Source organism: Rutidosis leptorrhynchoides, chromosome 1 (assembly GCF_046630445.1).
Source record: "Rutidosis leptorrhynchoides isolate AG116_Rl617_1_P2 chromosome 1, CSIRO_AGI_Rlap_v1, whole genome shotgun sequence".
Classification (NCBI taxonomy): Eukaryota; Viridiplantae; Streptophyta; class Magnoliopsida; order Asterales; family Asteraceae; genus Rutidosis; species Rutidosis leptorrhynchoides.
Window position 1 is genome coordinate 598,791,146 of NC_092333.1, and position 21,469 is coordinate 598,812,614.

Here is a 21,469-nt window from a genome sequence, read left to right on the forward strand (position 1 = left end):
TATGTATTAATGAATATACAAATAATATAGGTTCGTGAATCCAAGGCCAACCCTGCATTGTTCAGTTTTGTCATATGTATTTTTACTACAAAATACAGTATGGTGAGTTCATTTGATTCCTTTTTACTCTTTATATTTTTGGGACTGAGAATATATGCGCTGTTTTTACAACTGCTTTATTAAATGTTTTTGAAATATATTTTGAACTGCGAATACATGAAATGCTTTTATAAATGTTTGACGAGATAGACACAAGCAAAACATTCATCGAATGAATTATTATGCAGACAGAAGTTCTGTGGATTATTATTTAATTATGTGGACATGATAATTACCACCATTGAATTATGTGGACATGATAATTGCCACTATTGAATTATGTAGACATGATAATTGCCACCATTGAATTATGTGGACATGATAATTGCCACCAGTTGATGTGAATGTTATATATCGAGAGAATGATTTTATACACAGGTTATGTGTATGTTATTTTTGTGCACAAGATATGTGTACGGTTACTATAATTTATGAAAAATGGATTTCGTACACGAGAAATGTGTACTGTATTTAAAGGATATCGCATGCACATTACAGGTGGGTATAGGATTCGTGCCCATTTGTACCATGCAGCTTTTAAATCTTGTGGTCTATCAAAATGATGAATTTTATTGTTTTAAGATAAATTTATGAACTCACCAACCTTTTGGTTGACACTTGAAAGAATGTTTATTCTCAGGTATGAAAGAAACCTTTCGCTGTGCATTTGCTCATTTTAAAGACATTATTTGGAGTCGATCATCGCAATGGAACCAGATGTTGGTGACTTCGTCCAGATGGATTAGGACGGGGTATGACAGCCCCGATCTTATCACTTCCCGAGGGAAACGATGATTTAATTGTCTACTGTGATGCCTCGAACCAAGGTTTTGGTTGTGTATTGATGCAACGACAAAAAGTTATTGCATATGCATCTAGTTAACTTAAGAACTATGAAAAGACCTATACCACACATGACCTGGAATTAGGAGCTATGGTATTTGCTTTAAAATTGTGGAGACATTATCTATATGGAATCAAATTAACGGTACTTACCGATCACAAAAGTCTCCAACATATCTTTGATCAAAAACAGCTGAATATGAGGCAACGAAGATGGATTGAATTATTAAACGAGTATGATTGTGAACTCAAGTATCACCCCGGAAAAGGGAATTCCGTTGCCGATGCCCTAAGTCACAAAGAATGAGAAAAACCTATTCGAGTTCAAGCTCTAAATATGGTCATTAAGACTAATCTTACAACTCGAATTCGCTATGCACAACTAGAACCATTGAAAGAAGAAAATGTCAAACTTGAGGGACTTGGAGGTCTCGTACGACAAATGGAAACTAAGGAAAACGGAATGCGGTATTTCAATAACCGAATATGGGTTCCATACTTTGGAAATCTACGTAAACTAGTCTTGGATGAAGCACATAAGACTAGGTATTCTATTCAACCGGGCTCTAGTAAAATGTATCTTCTTTCACTGGTGGCCACATCTGAAATCAGACGTTGCTGAATATGTGAGCAAGTGTCTAACTTGTTTGAAGGTTAAAGCCGAACATCAGAAACCATCTGGCTTACTTCAACAATCGGAAATCCCACAGTGGAAATGGGAAGGTATCACTATGGACTTCATTACTAAATTGCCCAAGACTTCTAGTGGTAATGATACTATTTGGATGATAGTTGATCGTCTTACCAAATCTGCTCATTTCTTACCAATCAGGGAAACCGACAAGATGGAGAGATTGTCACAACTGTATATCAAAGAAATTGTCTCTCGTTATGGTGTTCCTATTTCAATCATATCCGATCGCGACAGTAGATTCACTTCCAGATTCTGGAAATCCTTACAAACTGCTCTTGGAACTCAACTCGACATGAGTACTGCGTATCATCTGCAAACTGATGGTCAAAGTGAACGAACCATTCAAACGTTGAAAGATATGCTACGCGCTTGTGTTATCGACTTCGGAAAAGACTGGGATAGACATTTGCCTTTGGCTGAATTCTCTTACAATAACAGTTACCACTCAAGTATTAAGGCTACACCTTTTGAGGCCTTATACGGACGAAAATGTAGATCCACTCTGTGCTGGAATGAATTAGAGGACAGACAGTTAACCGGTCCTGAAATCATACACTAGACAATCGAAAAGATCGTTCAGATTAAGAAATGATTAGAAACTGCTCACAGCCGACAGAAGAGCTATGCTGATAAACGTCGAAAAGATTTGAAATTCCAAGTTGGTGATAAAGTCATGTTGAAAGTATCCCCTTGGAAAGGCGTTGTTCGTTTTGGTAAACGAAGCAAACTAAGTCTGCGTTTTGTTCGACCTTTCAAGATTACTGAAAGGATCGGACCCGTGGCTTATCGATTAGAACTACCTGCTGAACTTAGCAGCGTACACGACGTATTTCACATCCCGAACCTGAAAAGGTGTCTTGCTGATGACAAACTTGTTATTCTTTTGGATGATCTCCACATTGATGATAAAATGCACTTCATCGAAGAACCTATAGAAGTTATGGATCGAGAGATTAAACGCTTGAAACAAAGCAACATTCCCATTGTTAAGATCCATTGGAATTCACGGCGTGGCCCCGAGTATACCTAGGAACGTGAAGACCAAATGAAACAGGAAATATCCCTACCTCTTCTCAACCGCCGATGCATCCGAGAAGTCTACTTGAAACTTCGGGACGAAGTTTTCTTTAACGGGGAGGTACTATAACAACTCTCTCATTTCCATACTTGAATTGACTAATTTGCCCCAAGAGTTGTTATCCATACGTAATGTATGATTAAATTCGACGTAGATTAAATATTTATTTTTAGTCGACACGTTTTGTTAACTAAAGTTTATACTAATTATATAAAATAACTTTAGTTAATATTAATATTAATGTGTATTATATATAAAACTATATGTAACATAATTATTAATTAAATGATAAGTTATTTTAATCATTATTTATATTTTTAGCTTATAAAAAAAGATTTTTTTTATTAAATAATGAGCCCATGAATTTTGACTAAATATTTTCAAAGACAAAAACTTATTAAAACATTTTTAACATGTTTTCTTTATTTGTCAAAATTGGCATCTTTATTTTATTTTATTTTTTTTCTTTTCACCAACCATTTTTACCTATAAATACATGGCTCTTCATTCATTTTTTCTTGTCAAAAACAAAAACTTAAGTTATTCTCTCAAAACCTTGAAGAAAATTTGAGGTACTTTCTATTTTTTTTTGGTCGATTATATTTATATTTATTGTATATTCTTTATAAAATTCGAAATTAATTATGTTAACATGTTATAATTAGTATTATATTTTACTGGATATTATAAAAGTATTTTTATGAAATAATAATTTGAATTTATATTTAATATAAATTTAAAAATGAATTTAAGAATATATATATATATATGTATATACGAAGCACATATATAATAATTAGATAAAAATTAAACAAAATATTTTTATAGGTTTCCTAGCCTTTGTATGATATAATACTGATCAAAAGTATTTTTTTAAACTTTTTAAGTATTATATATAATTAATTACGAATTATATATTGAATAAATATGAAAACAATGTAAATTTGTAATAAAATATTAAACAGAAATAAAAATAATTATAAAATTTTTTATGAGAATATTACACTAGTATAAGGCTGCGAAAATTATAAAAATAAATATATGGGTCGATATAAAATTTAAATAGAATTTACTTTTGTTTTATTCTAAACTGAGAGAAATAATAAAGAAAATAAAAAATAAATATAAAAATGTATTAAATCTGTTTTTATAAAAATTTTATATGACCATTAGGATGTATAGTTACTGTAAAAATTATAAAAATTAATTTTAAATTTATTTATCCTATTTATCTAATTATAGGCTGATTTGAATGGATAAATGATTGGAAAATATTAAATAAATAATATTTAAGTATAAAATTTGATTTAATAATTTTTATAACATTTTTACAGATTATAGAACCTGTAAAAAAAATATAAAATTATAATTTAGGTCGATTTGATATTTATTACCTAATTAACTTTGATTAATATAAACCAAGGATATATATATATATATATATATATATATATATATATATATATATACATACATATATACATATACATATATATATATATACATATATATATATATATATATATATATATATATATATATATATATATATATATATATATATATATATATATAGAAAAATGGGAAATAAATACAAAAACATGATAAAATTATTTTATTAATTATCCTACTGCTTTGTATAATTAACTAAGTTTATAAAAATTATTATTATAATATTTAATGAATTAATTATCAAATTAGCATGTATTAGTATAATTTATTTTTAAACATCAACATATATAATACATATATAATATAAGAATTAATCAATACTTAATCAAACATTGTTATTAGTAAATAATAATATAAAACCTAATTGAATACTTACCTAATCATGTATATTTAATTTCCTATCTAATTAAACTTATAACACTTTTAATATAAGATTAATTTTAAGACAAATTAATGTATATATTCAAACTTATATAATATACTTATTATATAAGTAAATTATTTAAAGTGTCGTATTTCTATACGCGCGATTTCTAATATACGATTAATATTATACTTTCGTATAATATTGGGGAGTAAATATTTTCACAAACAAATAAACGTATTAGATTTATTTTTGATCATTGAACTTTCTTGACGGGTGGCGTCTACGAAACTCTAGGATGAAAGGGTTTGGATTTTCCGATTTAAAGGATCCTATAGCTCAAGCCCCTAGACCTGAATAGGCCATTACAAATTGGAAGTTGTTAATCGAAAGTTTATCTGATTACGTGTTTATAAACTTTCCATAAATTGAAACCTTCCTATTTTGGACGGTCACTATTAATATAATTCATTATATTAATAACCATACTCTTTGTCTGTTAGACATTTACCGACCACACGTTATACCTCTAGGTTGATATCTCGGTCACTTACTTCCTTTACTTACGTCTCTTTCGTGGAATACTTCAACTGCTATTTGAGGTGATTTTCATAGCCCCACTTTTGTAGTGACCTGAAATTTTTCATGTTTATATATATTAAATGAAGTTGATATTTACATGATTAAATATTTCCAACATGTTAAGCAATCAAACTTGTTAAGACTTGATTAATTGAAATAGGTTTCATGTAGACAATTGACCACCCAAGTTGACCGGCGATTCACGAACGTTAAAACTTGTAAAAACTATATGATGATATATATATGGATATGTATATAGCTAACATGATATTATGAAAAATAAGTATCTCACTAGGTATATTAACAATGAGTTATATACATAAAATGAGACTATTGAATTATGAAACTCGAAACAATATATATAACGATTATCGTTATAGCAACGCCTTACTAAATACATATGTATCATATTATGATATATTCATTGCTGGTGATTTGTGTCACCAATATGATTTAAGTGTAATGGGATTAATTTGTTAACCAAAATAACCTTGATAAATATCGAACAAGTTTGGGAAAGTGTGGAGTGCACACTTGTTTGAACTTATCTTGATTATGACGGGGGTTCGGGGGCAGCGCCCCTGATAGCGGGGTCCAAGGGGTGGCAACCCCTGGCGGGGTCTAAGGGGCAGAGCCCCTGGCTGGGATCGAGCTGCCAGGTCAGCTCGAAATTTTTTTTGTTTGGGTTAATATCGCTTTATTAAAAATGTGTTAAAATTTGATTTAAAGCTTTCAACAACATTAAATGAGATCGTTAACTTAAAGCTTTTAAAAACAACACTTACATGTAACGACTAACGATGACTTAACGACTCAGTTAAAATGAATATACATGTAGTGTATTATGATGTATTAGTACACTTTTGAAAGACTTCAAGACACATATCAAAGTAATTCTACTTAGCAAAAATGCTTACAATTACATTTCCATTCATTTTCATCAACAATTCTACTCGTAGTCGTTCAGTATTCGTATCTGTATTATACACAGCTTCTAGACGTACTTACTATGAGTATATACCAATAGGAACTAGCATGGGATTCCACTCTTGATTATGTTATGCATGACTAATCAAATTTAACTTCTACCATGAACTAGTCAACTAACTAGAACTCCTTTTAACCCCACTCACCACTCATCATTCACCACTCACCAATCAATCCATTTCACTTCCAATTCTCTCTCAACACCTACACACACTTGTGAACGAATTTTTCCAATAAACTAATCATCATCTTCATCAAAAATTACTTCAAGAATCAAGCTATAATCATCATAGGAAGAACACTTCAAGAACACTTCAAAAATCCTTTCAAGTTTACTAGTTTACTTTCAAGCTTTCTTATCCATTCCAAGTAATCATCTAAGATCAAGAAACCTTTGTTATTTACAGTAGGTTATCTTTCTTATTCAAGGTAATATTCATATTCAAACTTTGATTCGATTTCTATAACTATAAACTATCTTAATTCGAGTAAAAATCTTACTTGAACTTGTTTTTGTGTCATGATCCTACTTCAAGAACTTTCAAGCCATCCAAGATCCTTTGAAGCTAGATCATTTTTTGTCACTTCCAGTAGGTTTACCTACTAAACTTGAGGTAGTAATGATGTTCATAACATCATTCGATTCATATATATATAACTATCTTATTCGAAGATTTAAACTTGTAATCACTAGAACATAGTTTAGTATATTCTAAACTTGTTCGCAAACAAAGTTAATCCTTCTAACTTAACTTTTAAAATCAACTAAACACATGTTCTATATCTATATGATATGCTAACTTAATGATTTAAAACCTGGAAACACGAAGAACACCGTAAAACCGGATATACGCCGTCGTAGTAAAACCGGGGGCTGTTTTGGTTTGGATAATTAAAAACTATGATAAACTTTGATTTAAAAGCTATTATTCTGGGAAAATTATTTTTATTATGAACATGAAACTATATCCAAATATCATGGTTAAACTCAAAGTGAAAGTATGTTTTCCAAAATGGTCATCTAGACGTCGTTCTTTCGACTGAAATGACTACCTTTACAAAAACGACTTGTAACCTGTATTTTCGACTATAAACTTATACTTTTTCTGTTTAGATTCATAAACTTAAGTTCAATATGAAACCATAGCAACTTGAATCACTCAAAACGTATTTAAAACGAAGAAGTTATGGGTAAAACAAGATTGGATAATTTTGCTTGTTGTAGCTACGTGAAATTTGTAACAAATCTATACAAATCATAACTTAACCAACTTATATTGTATTATACATGTATTCTAACATATATTATGTAATCTTGGGATACAATAGACACGTATACAATGTTTTGACATATCATATCGACCCATCTATATATATTATTTGGAACAACCATAGACACTCTATATGCAGTAATGTTTGAGTTAGCTATACTGGGTTGAGGTTGATTCCAAAATAATATATATACTTTAAGTTGTGATCGAGTCTGAGACTTGTAGACACTGGGTCGTGGATTGATTCGAGATAATATATATATATATATATATATATATATATATTGATTTATTTCTGTACATCTAACTGTGGACAACTAGTTGTAGGTTACTAACGAGGACTGCTGACTTAATAAACTTAAATTGTTAAAACGTAATAAAAATGTTGTGAATGTATTTTGATCATACTTTGATATATATGTACATATTTGTTATAGGTTCGTGAATCGACCCGTGGCCAAGTCTTATTTTCCGACGAAGTGAAAATCTGTGAAAGTGAGTTATAGTCTCATTTTTACTATATAATATTTTTGGGATGAGAATACATGCAGTTTTGAAAATGATTTACAAAATAGACACAAGTATTGAAACTACATTCTATGTTGAATCGTTATACCGGATATCGCCCTTGTTGAACTTGGTAGCCTAAGAATTGGTGTTTATTATAATTGCCACCAATTGACGTGAATCCTAAAGATAGATCTATGGGCTTTGACACGCCCCAGTCAGAGAATTTGAACTGCTTTAGTACTTCGATATTTATATATGGGGATATTCTAGATGCATTTGTTAATGTCGGTTGCCAGGTGTTCAACCATATGAATGATTTTTATGCAGATTGCATGTTATTGAAAGATGAAATCTTGTGGTCTATTATTACAATTTGATATATAGGTTAAACCTATAACTCACCAACATTTTTGTTGACGTTTAAAGCATGTTTATTCTCAGGTGATTATTAAGAGCTTTCGCTGTTGCATGCTAATTTATGGACAAGAGTTGGAGTCAGCATGCTTGTATAACATTGTTTAAAAACTGCATTCGAAGACATATATATTGTTGTGTAATATTATTGTAAATCATTATGTAATGGTCGTGTGAAAACACTATATTTTAGATTATCATTATTTGATAATCGTCGTAATATTTTAAAGGTTATGGTTTGTTTTAAAAATCGAATGCAGTCTTTGAAAAACGTCTCATATAGAGGTCAAAACCTCGCAACGAAATCAATTAATATGGAACGTTTATAATCGATATGAACGGGATATTTCAACTTTTTACTATTTCTTAGCTAATTTACAACTTTTGGGGTGAGACACATGCTTGCTTTATAACTGTTTTACGTTTAGACACAAGTACTCAACTGTTATTATGCTGTCATGCTTTGCCATGCTAAATCCTCACCGTAATATCGTTAATTGCCACTTTGAAACGCAAACTTAATTATTGTGAGTAGGCATATTGATAGTAACGTCTCTAACCATTTGACCTCTGGTCTTTGGTTACATAATAATGATTCAACGACACTGACAGTACAAGGTGTCAAGGGGTAACTTTCATTTAGTCGCGATATTACAAACTGCAGCAATACTTTTAGATTGATATATTTGGTATCAATCAACTTTAAACTAAATCTTGTGGTCTAATGCATATTATATAAACCTATGAACTTCACTCAACCTTTTTGGTTGACACTTTAAGCATATTTTGTCTCAGGTGACGAATAAGATGATTGCTATGACTGCTACTTGATGAATTGAATGCTGCTGCATGAAGTCTTCATTTCATTACATTTACTTTGCATTTTAAAACTATTACTATTTCATTTTGGATTTGATGTAAACACTCTTAATGCTTCTGCTGTTTTATTAATAAAGGTTTATTTCAAAACGTCTCATATATAGTCATTCTCGTTATACAACTGTGTTATGATATGAATGTCACAAATACCCCTTGCCATATTTGGGGATGTGACAAAATGCCTTTTCGATGTCCTTTTGGGCACTAGCTTAAAATGTTGTGAACTTAATCCTTGGCTCATATGTGGGACACGACATTTCTTTGATAAGTGTCGCCCAATCGGGATATATACCGTCGGCAAGTTAATAACCTTTGGTGTATTGATGACCATTTACCTAAAATGGTGCGGATGGAGCTGTTCCGTTCTTTAGTTTATCAAAAATAGGGGCTGATTGAAAACATTTATATCATTGTTGAAACCTGCCACCCTAGTGTATTATCCTTTCAAAGCAACGAGACAATTCTTCCACCCCCAATGCATGCAATCGATACTCCCAAGCATACCCTTGAACCCATGTTTCTCCTCGTGTACACAATATAATCGTGCAACATCATGTGCAGTGGGAGATCTCATGTATTGACTTTTATATAAATCGATGAAACACTTACAAAAGTTTTCTACACATATCTTTGATGTTTGCTCAATCATTTGTAAAATTCATCGAACATATCAGCGCTGATTCCATACGCCAATTGGCGTATAGCTGAAGTACATTTTTGTAAAAGTAGTAAACGACTACCTACCGGTAGCATCACCACTTTTCATAAAAAAACTAAAATGCTTGGGAATAGAATTAGTAGAAAAAGTAGTTATACTCTGCGTTATTCGGAGGAATAATTATATTCGCATACGAAATGCCTTTTAAATTTCTTGGGCGAAAAATATGGTGTGTACAAAAGTAATCATTCAACAATCGTTGCGCGACGTCCTCACGATTTCTCGAAATGTAACCTCTAACTCGACTTCAGACTCTTCATCTAATTCTTGAATAAGTTGAATAATACTAACATTCTCTAAATCGGAATCGGAACCAAGTAGATACGATGCTATAATTATATAAATATTAAGATTATAATGTATAAAAAAATAATGGAAAATGACGTGTTGGTTTGTAAAAATGAGATGTGATAGTGTATTTATAAATAAAAGTAAGAGAAAATTGCGCGGATAGCCCATGTGGTTTGTACCACCCAGCTAGTATAGACATACTTGTGGATTTGAGGGGGGATAGTCAATATGCTTGAATTCTTGTGCAAGGATAGCCCTAGTTACGGTTTCTGTTTGCTTCTCCCGTTAACCCATTACCACGTGATATCCACGTGAGGGTAATTTGGTCTTTATTTGTTTCCCTCCCTCTGTATCCCCACCAACTCACCCACTTTTTCATTTATTCCCAATTTATTATAATTGCACTTGCATTTCCCCTTTTTCCCTCTTTCAATTCATCACTGATGCGATACTAAAAAAACCCTAATTAATCGACTTGCAAGATGAACAATGATGGGATACATATACGAGATAATGATGTTGAATACGATGACAGTGATTTGCGAATGCTATATGGTAAGTATCACAGCAATGTAAGCATTAATCTCAATTGCATTTTTTTATTCAGTTATTAATGCCTATTTATCTCAATTGCAGGTTTGTATGACACTTACTTCACAATCGAGTTGCATCACGGAGGAGTTTTTACAGATGCTCCTGGCAGAATCTACAAAAATGGACGGGTAACCCATATTGATGCTATAGACATTGATATGTTTTCAGTTCATGATTTGAATGATGTGATAGAGACGTTAGGTTACGATGGTTGGGGTTTCATAATTTATCACTTTCAGAAACCTGGTTTTTCTTTAGATAATGGATTAGAACCTCTAGGTTGTGATGATGATGTTCGTATTATGTCTAGATATGTGTCTGAAAACAGGTACATAGCTGTATACGCTGAACATGATGAACCACATGTAAACGACTTTATAAGCCCACCCAAAAACCCGTTCATTTTAGAGGAAATTCAGGATGAAGGGGATGAGGTACCTAAGGTTACAAAATTCAATCAGGGAGCTAGCTGTTCAAATCCTAGGGTTTCAAAGCAACTTTTTTTTAGATTACCCTATAAATGAACCTGTGAATGAACCTGTGAATGATCCTGTGAATGAACATGTGAATGAACCTGTGAATGAACATGTGATCACTCAAAATAGTGAGGTAGTAGATGATGAAACTGAAGGAGTTGATGATCAAATTGGGGACGACCCTGATTTTTTGGTTGATGAGGAGAATGATATTAGTGATCATGAAGTTGACATGAGGAATTTTCACTGTAGTGTAGATAAGGATGTTGAGTTTATGGATAATGGTGCTCAAAACAAAGACCTTCATCTCACAGATGATGATGAAGATGTTGACTTGGATGTGTTGGATCTTGAACAATTTGAAAGTGATGATGAAAATGATGATGATTTGGAAAGGGAAAGGAAACAAAAATTGAGGGAGTTGAGGCTGCAAGAGGAAGAAGATAGTGAATTACAAAGTACTAGTTTCTATGTTGGGCAGGAATTTGCAACTGCTCAAGATGCAAAAGAGTACTTTAAATTGCATGCTGTAGAAACAAGGAGAGCTCTTATTTTAATAAGAAATGAGAAAGATAGGATAAGAGGAGGTTGTGAGGGAATGCTGCCAAAGTTTGTGAAAAAGGATTTTTGTGGTGCTAATAATGTTGAGCAACAAGATAAAGGGGTTGGTGAAACAGAAAAAGACATAAATGTGGGAACCACCAAAAAAGTAAATACAAGTGAGAAGAATCCAAGAAAAGGAATCAAAGTGGGTGATAAGAAAGAGAAAATAAAGGCAGTGGGTACCAAGTTAGAGAGAAGAAAAGCAAGACTCAAAAATCTTAAATGTCCATGGGTGGTTCAGATCTCCATTAATCCAAAAACACAGACATTTGAGGTCAAAACCTTGAATGATAAACACAAATGTTTGAAGACCAGATCTAACAAGAATTGCACATATAAGTTTCTTTCCTCAAAGATCATTCACCAGTTAACCTCAAACCCTAATCTACCCACTAAGGCTGTTAAAGCACAATCTGAGGCTAATTTCAACTTGAATGTTTCTAGATACAAGGCATATAGAGCTTTAAGAGAGGCACAGATAAAACTTCAAGGGGATTACATGGATCAGTATCTACACTTAAGGGATTATATTAAGAAATTACAGAGAAGTAATCCAAACACAACAGTTAGGGTTTTAACAGGTAATCAAGATCCTAATGCAGAAGCTGTCCAGTTCAAGAGAATATATATTTGTCTAGGGGGTTTGAAACAAGGTTTTAAGGAATTAGGCAGAGATTTAATTGGTGTAGATGGTGCATTTATGAAGGCACCTGCTCATGGTCAACTCTTGACAGCTGTGGGGATTGATTCAAACAATGGAATCTATCCACTTGCATATGCTATGGTGGAGCAAGAAAATTACAATGCTTGGTGCCGGTTTCTTGATTGCTTGAGAGATGATTTGGAGATGGACAGAACATCAAATTTCACCTTTATGAGTGATAGACAGAAGGTATGACTTTATTCAAGATTTTTTTAGTTCTTACTTTATCACATTTATCAACTTAATGTTCTTATATAGTTTTATTTTATGTATTTAGGGATTAATTCATGCAGTAGAAAAAGTTTTTCCATGTGCTGAACATAGGTTCTGTCTAAGACATATACATGAGAACATGAAGAAGAAATGGGGTGGGCTGGTATGCAAAAAACAGTTATGGAAGTGTGCAAGTGCAACTACTGTGCCTCAGTTTGAGAAAGCCATGCTTGAAATGAAAGGACTGAATGCAGCTTGTTGGAAATACTTGGCAGACATTCAACCAAAACATTGGGCTAGGAGTCATTTTACTGGTACTTTTCTATTCTCTTAGTTATATCATATTAGTTATATCATTATTACTGGTACTTGTCTTGATTATTAGTTATATCATATGTTTGATGTGTCTTCACAGGGAGAGCTTTGTCTGATGTGTTACTTAACAATATGTGTGAGGTATTGAATAAATGTTTATTAGAGGCTAGGGACAAACCAATAATAACTACCTTAGAGTATGTGAGGGAGTATTTGATGAGAAGAATTGCAGTTGTTAAAGTTAAACTTTCAAAGGCTGATGGACATCTAACCCCAACTGCAACCAAATTGTTTGAAACTATCAAAGAAGCTGCTTCACAATATACTGTTATTTGGGGTGGAGATGATCAATATCAAGTATCTGGACCTCATAATGATCAGTGTGCTGTAGACTTAGGTGCAAAAACATGTGCATGCAGGAAATGGGAACTGACTGGCATGCCATGTAAACATGCTGTTGCAGCCCTGAATAACATGGCTTTACATAGTGAAAACACTCAAGTGCCTGAGCAATGGGTTCATCCAGTGTATTGGTTGGAAACCTGGAAAAAAACCTACCAATCAACAATCAAGGCAGTTAATGGAAGTGCTTTATGGGAGAAAGCAACTGGGCAAACCACTCTGTTACCACCAATTAGAGTAGCATGTGCAGGAAGGCCAAAGAAAAACAGGAGGAAAGGTATGGATGAGAATGACAGCATGGTGAAGAATGGAAAGTTGTCAAGATTGGGAAAGACCTTGACTTGTGGTAACTGTAGAGGGGATGGTCATAACAAGAGGACATGTACAGCAGGTAAAAGTGGCAATGATGGTGCAAGTGGCAGCAAAAATGGTGCAGGTAGCAAGAAAAGGAATAAGGATACCAATGTTGCAAGTGGTACCAAGAAGTCAAGAGTTTAAGTGTTTAAGTTTCATGTTTTGTGTTTTGGATGTAGGACTTGTGTTGTGTTTTGGATGTAGGACTTGTGTTTTATGTATGACTTGTAATGTCTTTTGGATGGTTAAAACTTCTGTTTGATGTAAACTTTGGTTTGTAATGTATGACTTTATTAATGTCTTTATAACTTGTGTTTGTATGACTTGTAATGTCTTTATAACTTGTGTTTGTAACTGTTTTTGTGTTTCAATGGATATTACTATATAACTTGTGTTTCATGAATACTTTTGGATGGTTAAAACTTGTGTTTCATGTATAACTTATACTAATTGTTATTTGGATGGTTAAAACTAAAAGTAAATAAACCCAATTCAATAAAAGATAAAACATAATCCATCATATTACATGAGTTGTTCACCAAATACAGAGATGTCAAAAAAAAGAACAAAATTACATCTGCTGCTCTACTTCATACTTCATACTACTTAAAAAAATACAAGATAACCAACTACCATCGACAAGACCATTGTCATCAACTGATATCTCCACAATTTATGTTCAAGCTCTTTAGCCTTCGCCTCTGCTGCATTTTTTGATCTTAACAATCCACGAATTATAGCCAGTAGATGAACAGGGGTTGGTGGGTCAATCCATTCAAAAAAACCCACAATTGCGAATCTAAGTACCAAAAACACACAAAAAAAAAAAAAAAAAAAACGAATCAATTATTCAATTAAATAATGGATAAATTAGGGTTATACTCACAAATTGTTTACCTGACAAGAAACGAATCGACGAACAGCGTTACCCTCTGTCCATGCTATCTGTTCAATCAAAGGTCGACCACAATCACAAGAATTCATCTTGGTTACTTTTTTAAGATTTGGGGATGAAGAACTCGAACCAGTAGATTGAAAATGAGGGAAGTCTTTAATTTATTGGGAATAAATGAAAAAGTGGGTGAGTTGGTGGGGATACAGAGGGAGGGAAACAAATAAAGACCAAATTACCCTCACGTGGAGATCACGTGGTAATGGGTTAACGGGAGAAGCAAACAGAAACCGTAACTAGGGCTATCCTTGCACAAGAATTCAAGCATAATGACTATCCCCCCTCAAATCCACAAGTATGTCTATCATAGCTGGGTGGTACAAACCACAGGGGCTATCCGCGCAATTTTCTCTAAAAGTAATAAAGTTTTTTTTAAAAAAAAATAATAATAATAAAAAACCTCAACAGTTATATAGCCGTTTGAAAACGGCTAGGTATGGTCAACCAATGAAATCACGACACATCAGCAGTGATATTTTTCCGTCGGTCCTATAATTGACGCCCGGCGTCAGTTTTCGTCAGTTTTTGCCAGCTCAACTAACGGATGGGATCTGGCACAGCCCTGTTATGTATGGTCAAAAAAAACTCGACAATGCAGCGTTAAGATTAGTCCCTCACTCCCTCCGTCTCCCCAAAATTCAAATATCAAACGAACCCTAATTACTCAATTAAAAATCGCCCAATTTTCAATGGCAAATGCTTGGAAAAAAGATAAAGCCATTAAAATTACCACTCCCAAAACCATCTTTCTTCTCTTCTCCACTTCCTTCATAATCCTCTCTTGCTTCTACCTCACTACCAATTCATCAAACCCTAACCCTAATTTTAAAACTCCGATTAAGTTCACCAGTTCATTAATACAACCATTTGATTGCTACAAATAACCTCAACCCCACCCAATTATTGCAAACCAAGTTGAAGGCGTCAAATACCCATTTCTTTATTCATTATCTGATTTCGGGTCATTACCCGACAAACCCCACAAGAATATTGTTCGGATCCTGAGAGGCAAGTTATTTAGGAGACCTGATATTTCTGTTACAGTTCAGGAGATTTTGGAGAAGATGAAGAGTGAGGGCAAAATGGGTATATTTGTTGATGTGGGAGCTAATGTTGGAATGGCTACATTTGCAGCTGCAGTTATGGGGTTTCGAATTTTTTCGTTTGAACTGGTTTTTGAGAATTTGCAGAGTATTTGTAATGGGATTTATAGAGTTGATGATTTGGTGAATGTTTTTGAAGCTGCTATTTCTGATCATGTTGGAACTATTACATGTCATAAGGTTAGTTTGTTGCTGGCAGTATATATAGAAATTTGAAATTTTGCAACTTTAGTGTAAAAAGATTGTTAATTTATGTATGAATCTTTCTGGGTATGTGTGATTTGATATAAATCAGTGATCTAAATACTCGCTGCTCGCATGTTCTATATTTTCTGATCTAAATGATATATATTTTTAAAAATTATAAATGTTTGCATTTGTTATAGTTGGTTGGACGGCTAGATAACAGTGCAGTGTCAGCGACTGGTGCGAAACTGGCTTTTAAGATCGATTCCTCTTGATAAAGTGATTCCAGATAACGGGACCGTTTAGCTTGTGAAAATAGATGTTCAGGGTTGGGAATATCCGTTTTGTAAGGAGAGAAAAAGTTATTATCTAGAAGAAAAAAAAAGGTGAAGCTCCATATTTGTTCTATGAGGAAGATGAAAAACTTCTGCAAGCTAGCAATAGCAGTTCAAAGGAAATTAGGGAATACCTTCATGGCCTTGGGTACACTAATTGTGTGCGATAAGGTACAGATGCTCATTGTACTAAATAGACGATCAGTTAAGTAACTACTATTTTTTTCTAAGAAGACAAAGACAGCCTGTTATAACTCTGATTAGGCCAAAGTTGCAAGTGGTGTGAAATATTAAATTTTTGGGGCCTCCAAATATGCTCAACACTTGTGTATTCGATATGGTAAAAAGATATCGTTCATTATTTGTTCTTTGGTAAAATTATCAGCTCTCCTAACTGATATAGCATAATGTTTCTGATTATTTTTCATTTTAAGACTCCTAACTTTTTTATATGTATATTTGTACGTTTCAATTGTGTGCGATAAGGTACAGATGCTCATTGTACTAAATAGACGATCAGTTAAGTAACTACTATTTTTTTCTAAGAAGACAAAGACAGCCTGTTATAACTCTGATTAGGCCAAAGTTGCAAGTGGTGTGAAATATTAAATTTTTGGGGCCTCCAAATATGCTCAACACTTGTGTATTCGATATAGTAAAAAGATATCGTTCATTATTTGTTCTTTGGTAAAATTATCAGCTCTCCTAACTGATATAGCATAATGTTTCTGATTATTTTTCATTTTAAGACTCCTAACTTTTTCATATGTATATTTGTACGTTTCAAAGGTGATCTGGGTGACTAATACAATTATGACATTTGAGAGGTTTTAAGAGTTGGAAGCTAAGGTGAGACTTATTTTGAGTCGAAGTATATTCACATTCTTCTTAAATTATGCTCAATTACTAACATTATATTCTTGTTTTTAGTTCAATTTGCAAACTTTAGTTATATAGTTTTTCATTGTTCCTTGTTACCTAATATATTGCGTACTTGTAATCATCATCATAGTTATATGTTTGTCGCTTATATGCTATATTTTCATTGACTGTATGTAGACTGTAGTTAACTTGATTTTTACCTTGAAAATATATTGGATGGGAAAATTATGGGCAAATTTTGGAGTATAATGGTCAAGCACTATCATACTAGGGTGATCAAACAAAGACACAGGGTATTTCTTTATACTTCAAAACGTACCTTATAGAAACGTAGGAGCTAGAAAATTTCAGGAAGTTAATGTTAATGGACTGTTTGTATGACAAGGTATCTATTAGCAAATAACAATAGGGTACTCGTGTACCCCAATTGTTAAGAAGAGAACCATAGTAGAGTTATTTTTATTTTTACCACCTTTACAAACATTTTTTAGAGATCGATGAGTTGGTTAGTTATAATTTCTATTAGGGAGGCATTATATATACTTTTATATGGTGAAACTCCCTGTTATGTTTTAAGTTTTCTGTTAAGCTTAATTTGTTCCATCGCATGAATTTTCATTATATGGCTTTTCCTACTGATAGCGCAAAGAGCAGAACCAAGACAATAGTAGTATTTGTGCTGATTGTGATGGAAATGGTATGCATATTCCTGCTACTCTTTCTTTTCAGTTATAGCCTCTAGGAAAGAAATTATGATTTGACTTTTGGAGATTTTTCAAAAGTCAACTGTCCCGCTTTGCAAGCCGAATACTCTAAGGCGACCACCCGCTTTGAGGGTAGCCCATAGTCTTCACGTGTGAACTCCGTGGTCACAAAGGGATAATCTTTTTGCTCCTATGATTCAAACCTGGGACCTCTATGTGTTTCACTCATAGAGACCAAGTCTATAACGCTAGGGCACTACCCGTGTGTTACTTTATTCTGGGTTTAGTCATTACTACTCTGGAAAAGGGCTTTCCTCTAATCATCTATATATGTGATTTTTTTTTTATGGCGGTTAGGACTTGGGAGTCACTGGCACGGGTCCGAACGCAATGTCGGAACCCACCCACCCGATCATTTCTTGGGACGAACATTACAGTCCTACCGCCCCTCAGGAGGAAAACTATGTTCTTTCTCAACTAATTCTTTTCAGTGTAAACATATTCAAATTTCAAATCATTTAAACAAAAACTATTATTCTTCCTCAATATGTATTGCATACATTTATGTTGGTGGTTGCAGTGGAGCCGGTTTTAGGGGTGGTTTCACTAGCTCCTTTGAAGGATAAAACCAAAGTTCTGTTCTTAATTTGAAACAGCCATCATCATTCCTATTGCATCAGTTCTATTCTACATGAATCTTCTATTCTACATGAATGCTGTTGATTTTGCCAGCTTCCACTTGAGCAAATGACAAGAAAATTCATTGTATTATTCCTTTGAAGGTTTCAAGAGGTACTCATTTTACAACCACAGATCATCAAAAGCAACGATTTTTCAATATTCTTCAATGATCATGCCAAGATCAAATGGAGAATCTCGTCACTGAATTTAAATGATATCTCAGTTTCCTCAAGACAATGGTCTTTCTCATCTCTATTCCAGTTCTGGTTAGAGCATAAATTACTCATTAGAATCACACTAGAAACATATTGTTTGACTTTAGGTCAACGGCGGTACTTATGAGATTCAATTCAAAATCAAATCTGTCATGCACCAAAGTACACTACATCCACTTATATCAACAATATGTGCTGACTGTAACTCTTACTGCGCACTAAAGATGAAAAAAATATATGATTTTAAAGTGAGAAAAGTAATTCGATGTGACTTTCAAATTACCCGAGTAAACTCTATTTAACTCTATATATAGAGAGAGAGATAACTAAGTTGTTGAGTTATAAATAAACATATGAAGATCCCAGTTCTTTTATGTTTTCGGAAGAAATAACTATTTAACCAAAATATTGAAATCTATTAATCTTCTATTTAATAACTCACATTCAGGGAAATCAGCCTGATCAAGAATCTTGTCAAGAGTATCACTCACCAGTTTACCATCCACCAAGAACTTCAAATAACCATCAATAGTTGGTTCCCATTTAGGCCATGGTTTTCCTTGTGTTTCTTTTTCGCCTTCTTTAGATTGATCTTTACTATGCAGTTTCACTGTCACCTGCGTTGCCATTGCGGTCACCGCCATTTTCCGGGACTAAATCACAAAAAGATACAATCTTTGGGTAAATTTTGCTATAGGTATTTTGTAAAACACTAAAGTACGCAATCTTTGAGTAAAAAATGATATGGTTATTCTGTAAAACACAAAAAGATTCAATCTTGGAGTAAAATTTGATATGAGTATTCTTGTATAAGAAGTTAGAGGTTTGATCCAATTCTAGTTTTTTATGACGAAATATGGTTATGATATAAGGGGGTGTGGAAGTCATTATTTTGAGTGCAAAATTGAATTTTTTATTCAAGATGACACATCTAGAGTCTATAAAAAATAAAATTATAGAATGTGGTTACTTGGGTTTGGGTTGTGAATGATTGCTTTTATAAGACTGTTTCTAACCGTGACAGTGATATTAAAGTGAAGTGATGTACTTTTTGGTGATGTGGCAAGGTCAAGAGATGAAGTTAAATAAAGGGGAGTGTCAAATTTGAGGGTTAAATTTGTGAATGGGTGATGTGGTAAAATATTATTGGTAGTTGAGTATATAATTTATTAATTTATAATGTATAAAAATATGTGGCGAAATCTGATTGGCTGAAAAATATTTGACACCGCTTTACTGATCCGTCAACTTTTCGACTGACGCCCAGGGCGTCAAATTTTGACGCCGCGTTAGGGGCGTCAAGGGCATCAAACAACTTGCCAACTGGGATAACGGAGAAAAAGTGACGCTCAGTTAGGATCAGTCTAAACGTCATACTGAAGATAAATCATACAAACTATGTTAGAATATTAAAATCTTATATTTATAATTAATATTTCAAATATTGCGTTATTATCATCATCATAAATCATAATGAATCGAATTTTAAATGTTACAATAAAAACAAATATGGTTTGTTTTAGGTTTTGTTTAGCGATTGTCTTGGTTTGGTAAAGGTTTAGCTGCATGGCTTCCAGCTTGGTGTTTGTATCGTCTTAACAATTTAAAGGCCATAGGAAAAAATAAAAATGAGCTCCTATACAAGTTAAAATTCTTAATACAAATTTCGTAATGAATGATATTTATAATAACAGGTTATCTAAATCAATGATAGCGCATAATATCTCGTAATGAATTATATTGACGATGAAATTTTACAGTTTTGAATAGCAGTTATTTTGTAATTTGATTAACTTACTATCTTTTATTAAATTTATTTGTCTATTTTTTTAATTAATTTGTTTAACTATTTTGCAAAGATAATATATGTTCAAAAATTTGGGCTCTTATAAATTTTTGGGCCTAGACGATTATTCATCTTGCCTATGTCCGAAGACGCCTCTGTATGTATCGTTTTGATAGGTGTCTTGTAACACTCGAATTTCCAAAGGCTGGGTGGACCGGCGGTCTAGATTGGCCCGGCGGTCCAACATTAGTTCAAAGGCAAAACAGGAGCAAACTGGACCGGCGGTCCACTTTGGACCGGCGGTCCACGCCGGGATTTTGTGCAGAATTTCATTTTAAATTGGAAAATAAGAAGGGCATTTTGGTAATTTTACATGTGGGTGTATATATGTGACGATCGCTCCAAATCCATATGGACGAACACGTCATTCATCGATTTCATTGCGAGGTATTTGACCTCTATATGATACGTTTTGTAAACATTGCATTCTTTTGAAAAGGCACACCATAAATGAATATTTAAATCAAAGGTTTTCGACATCTGATGATTTCTACATATAGACAATCACCGTAAATAATAGTTTACAATAGTAATTCCGTTGACAATGCAGTCAAAATAAGATACATGGTGATGATTTGGTGAATGCAACGTTTCCTTGAAAAATATGCCCTGTATGACTCTATGCACATAGCTTGTCTAACATATAAGCAAACAGCGGAAGACTTTTAGGAAACCTGAGAATAAACATGCTAACAAGTGTCAACACAAAGGTTGGTGAGTTCA

At 33.1% G+C, this 21,469-nt stretch overlaps 1 protein-coding gene and 1 pseudogene across 1 annotated transcript; one reads left to right on the plus strand and one right to left on the minus strand.

The window, feature by feature from the left end:
- The first annotated feature begins 15,343 nt into the window (after nt 1–15,343).
- Nucleotides 15,344–16,615, plus strand: LOC139883941 (uncharacterized; annotated as a pseudogene).
- A 2,677-nt stretch (nt 16,616–19,292) lies between these two features.
- On the minus strand, nt 19,293–21,019 carry LOC139847318 (heme oxygenase 1, chloroplastic-like). Its single transcript, XM_071836992.1, has 3 exons — nt 20,961–21,019; nt 20,138–20,276; nt 19,293–19,553 (listed from the first exon to the last, which is right to left on the minus strand). The coding sequence occupies exons 1-3, from the start codon at nt 21,017–21,019 to the stop codon at nt 19,293–19,295; spliced, it is 459 nt and encodes a 152-aa protein (XP_071693093.1).
- Nucleotides 21,020–21,469: the final 450 nt, after the last annotated feature.

What these genes read in the sequence shown, in the direction of transcription:
- LOC139847318 (XM_071836992.1), bottom strand. Translation starts at nt 21,019, where the DNA reads ATGAAATTCTGCACAAAATCCCGGCGTGGACCGCCGGTCCAAAGTGGA. An exon ending in CAAAGTGGACCGCCGGTCCA is followed by an intron (nt 20,277 to 20,960) that starts GTTTGCTCCTGT and finishes ATTTATCTTCAG; the next exon opens with TATGACGTTTAGACTGATCC. An exon ending in GTCGAAAAGTTGACGGATCA is followed by an intron (nt 19,554 to 20,137) that starts GTAAAGCGGTGT and finishes TTTGTGATTTAG; the next exon opens with TCCCGGAAAATGGCGGTGAC.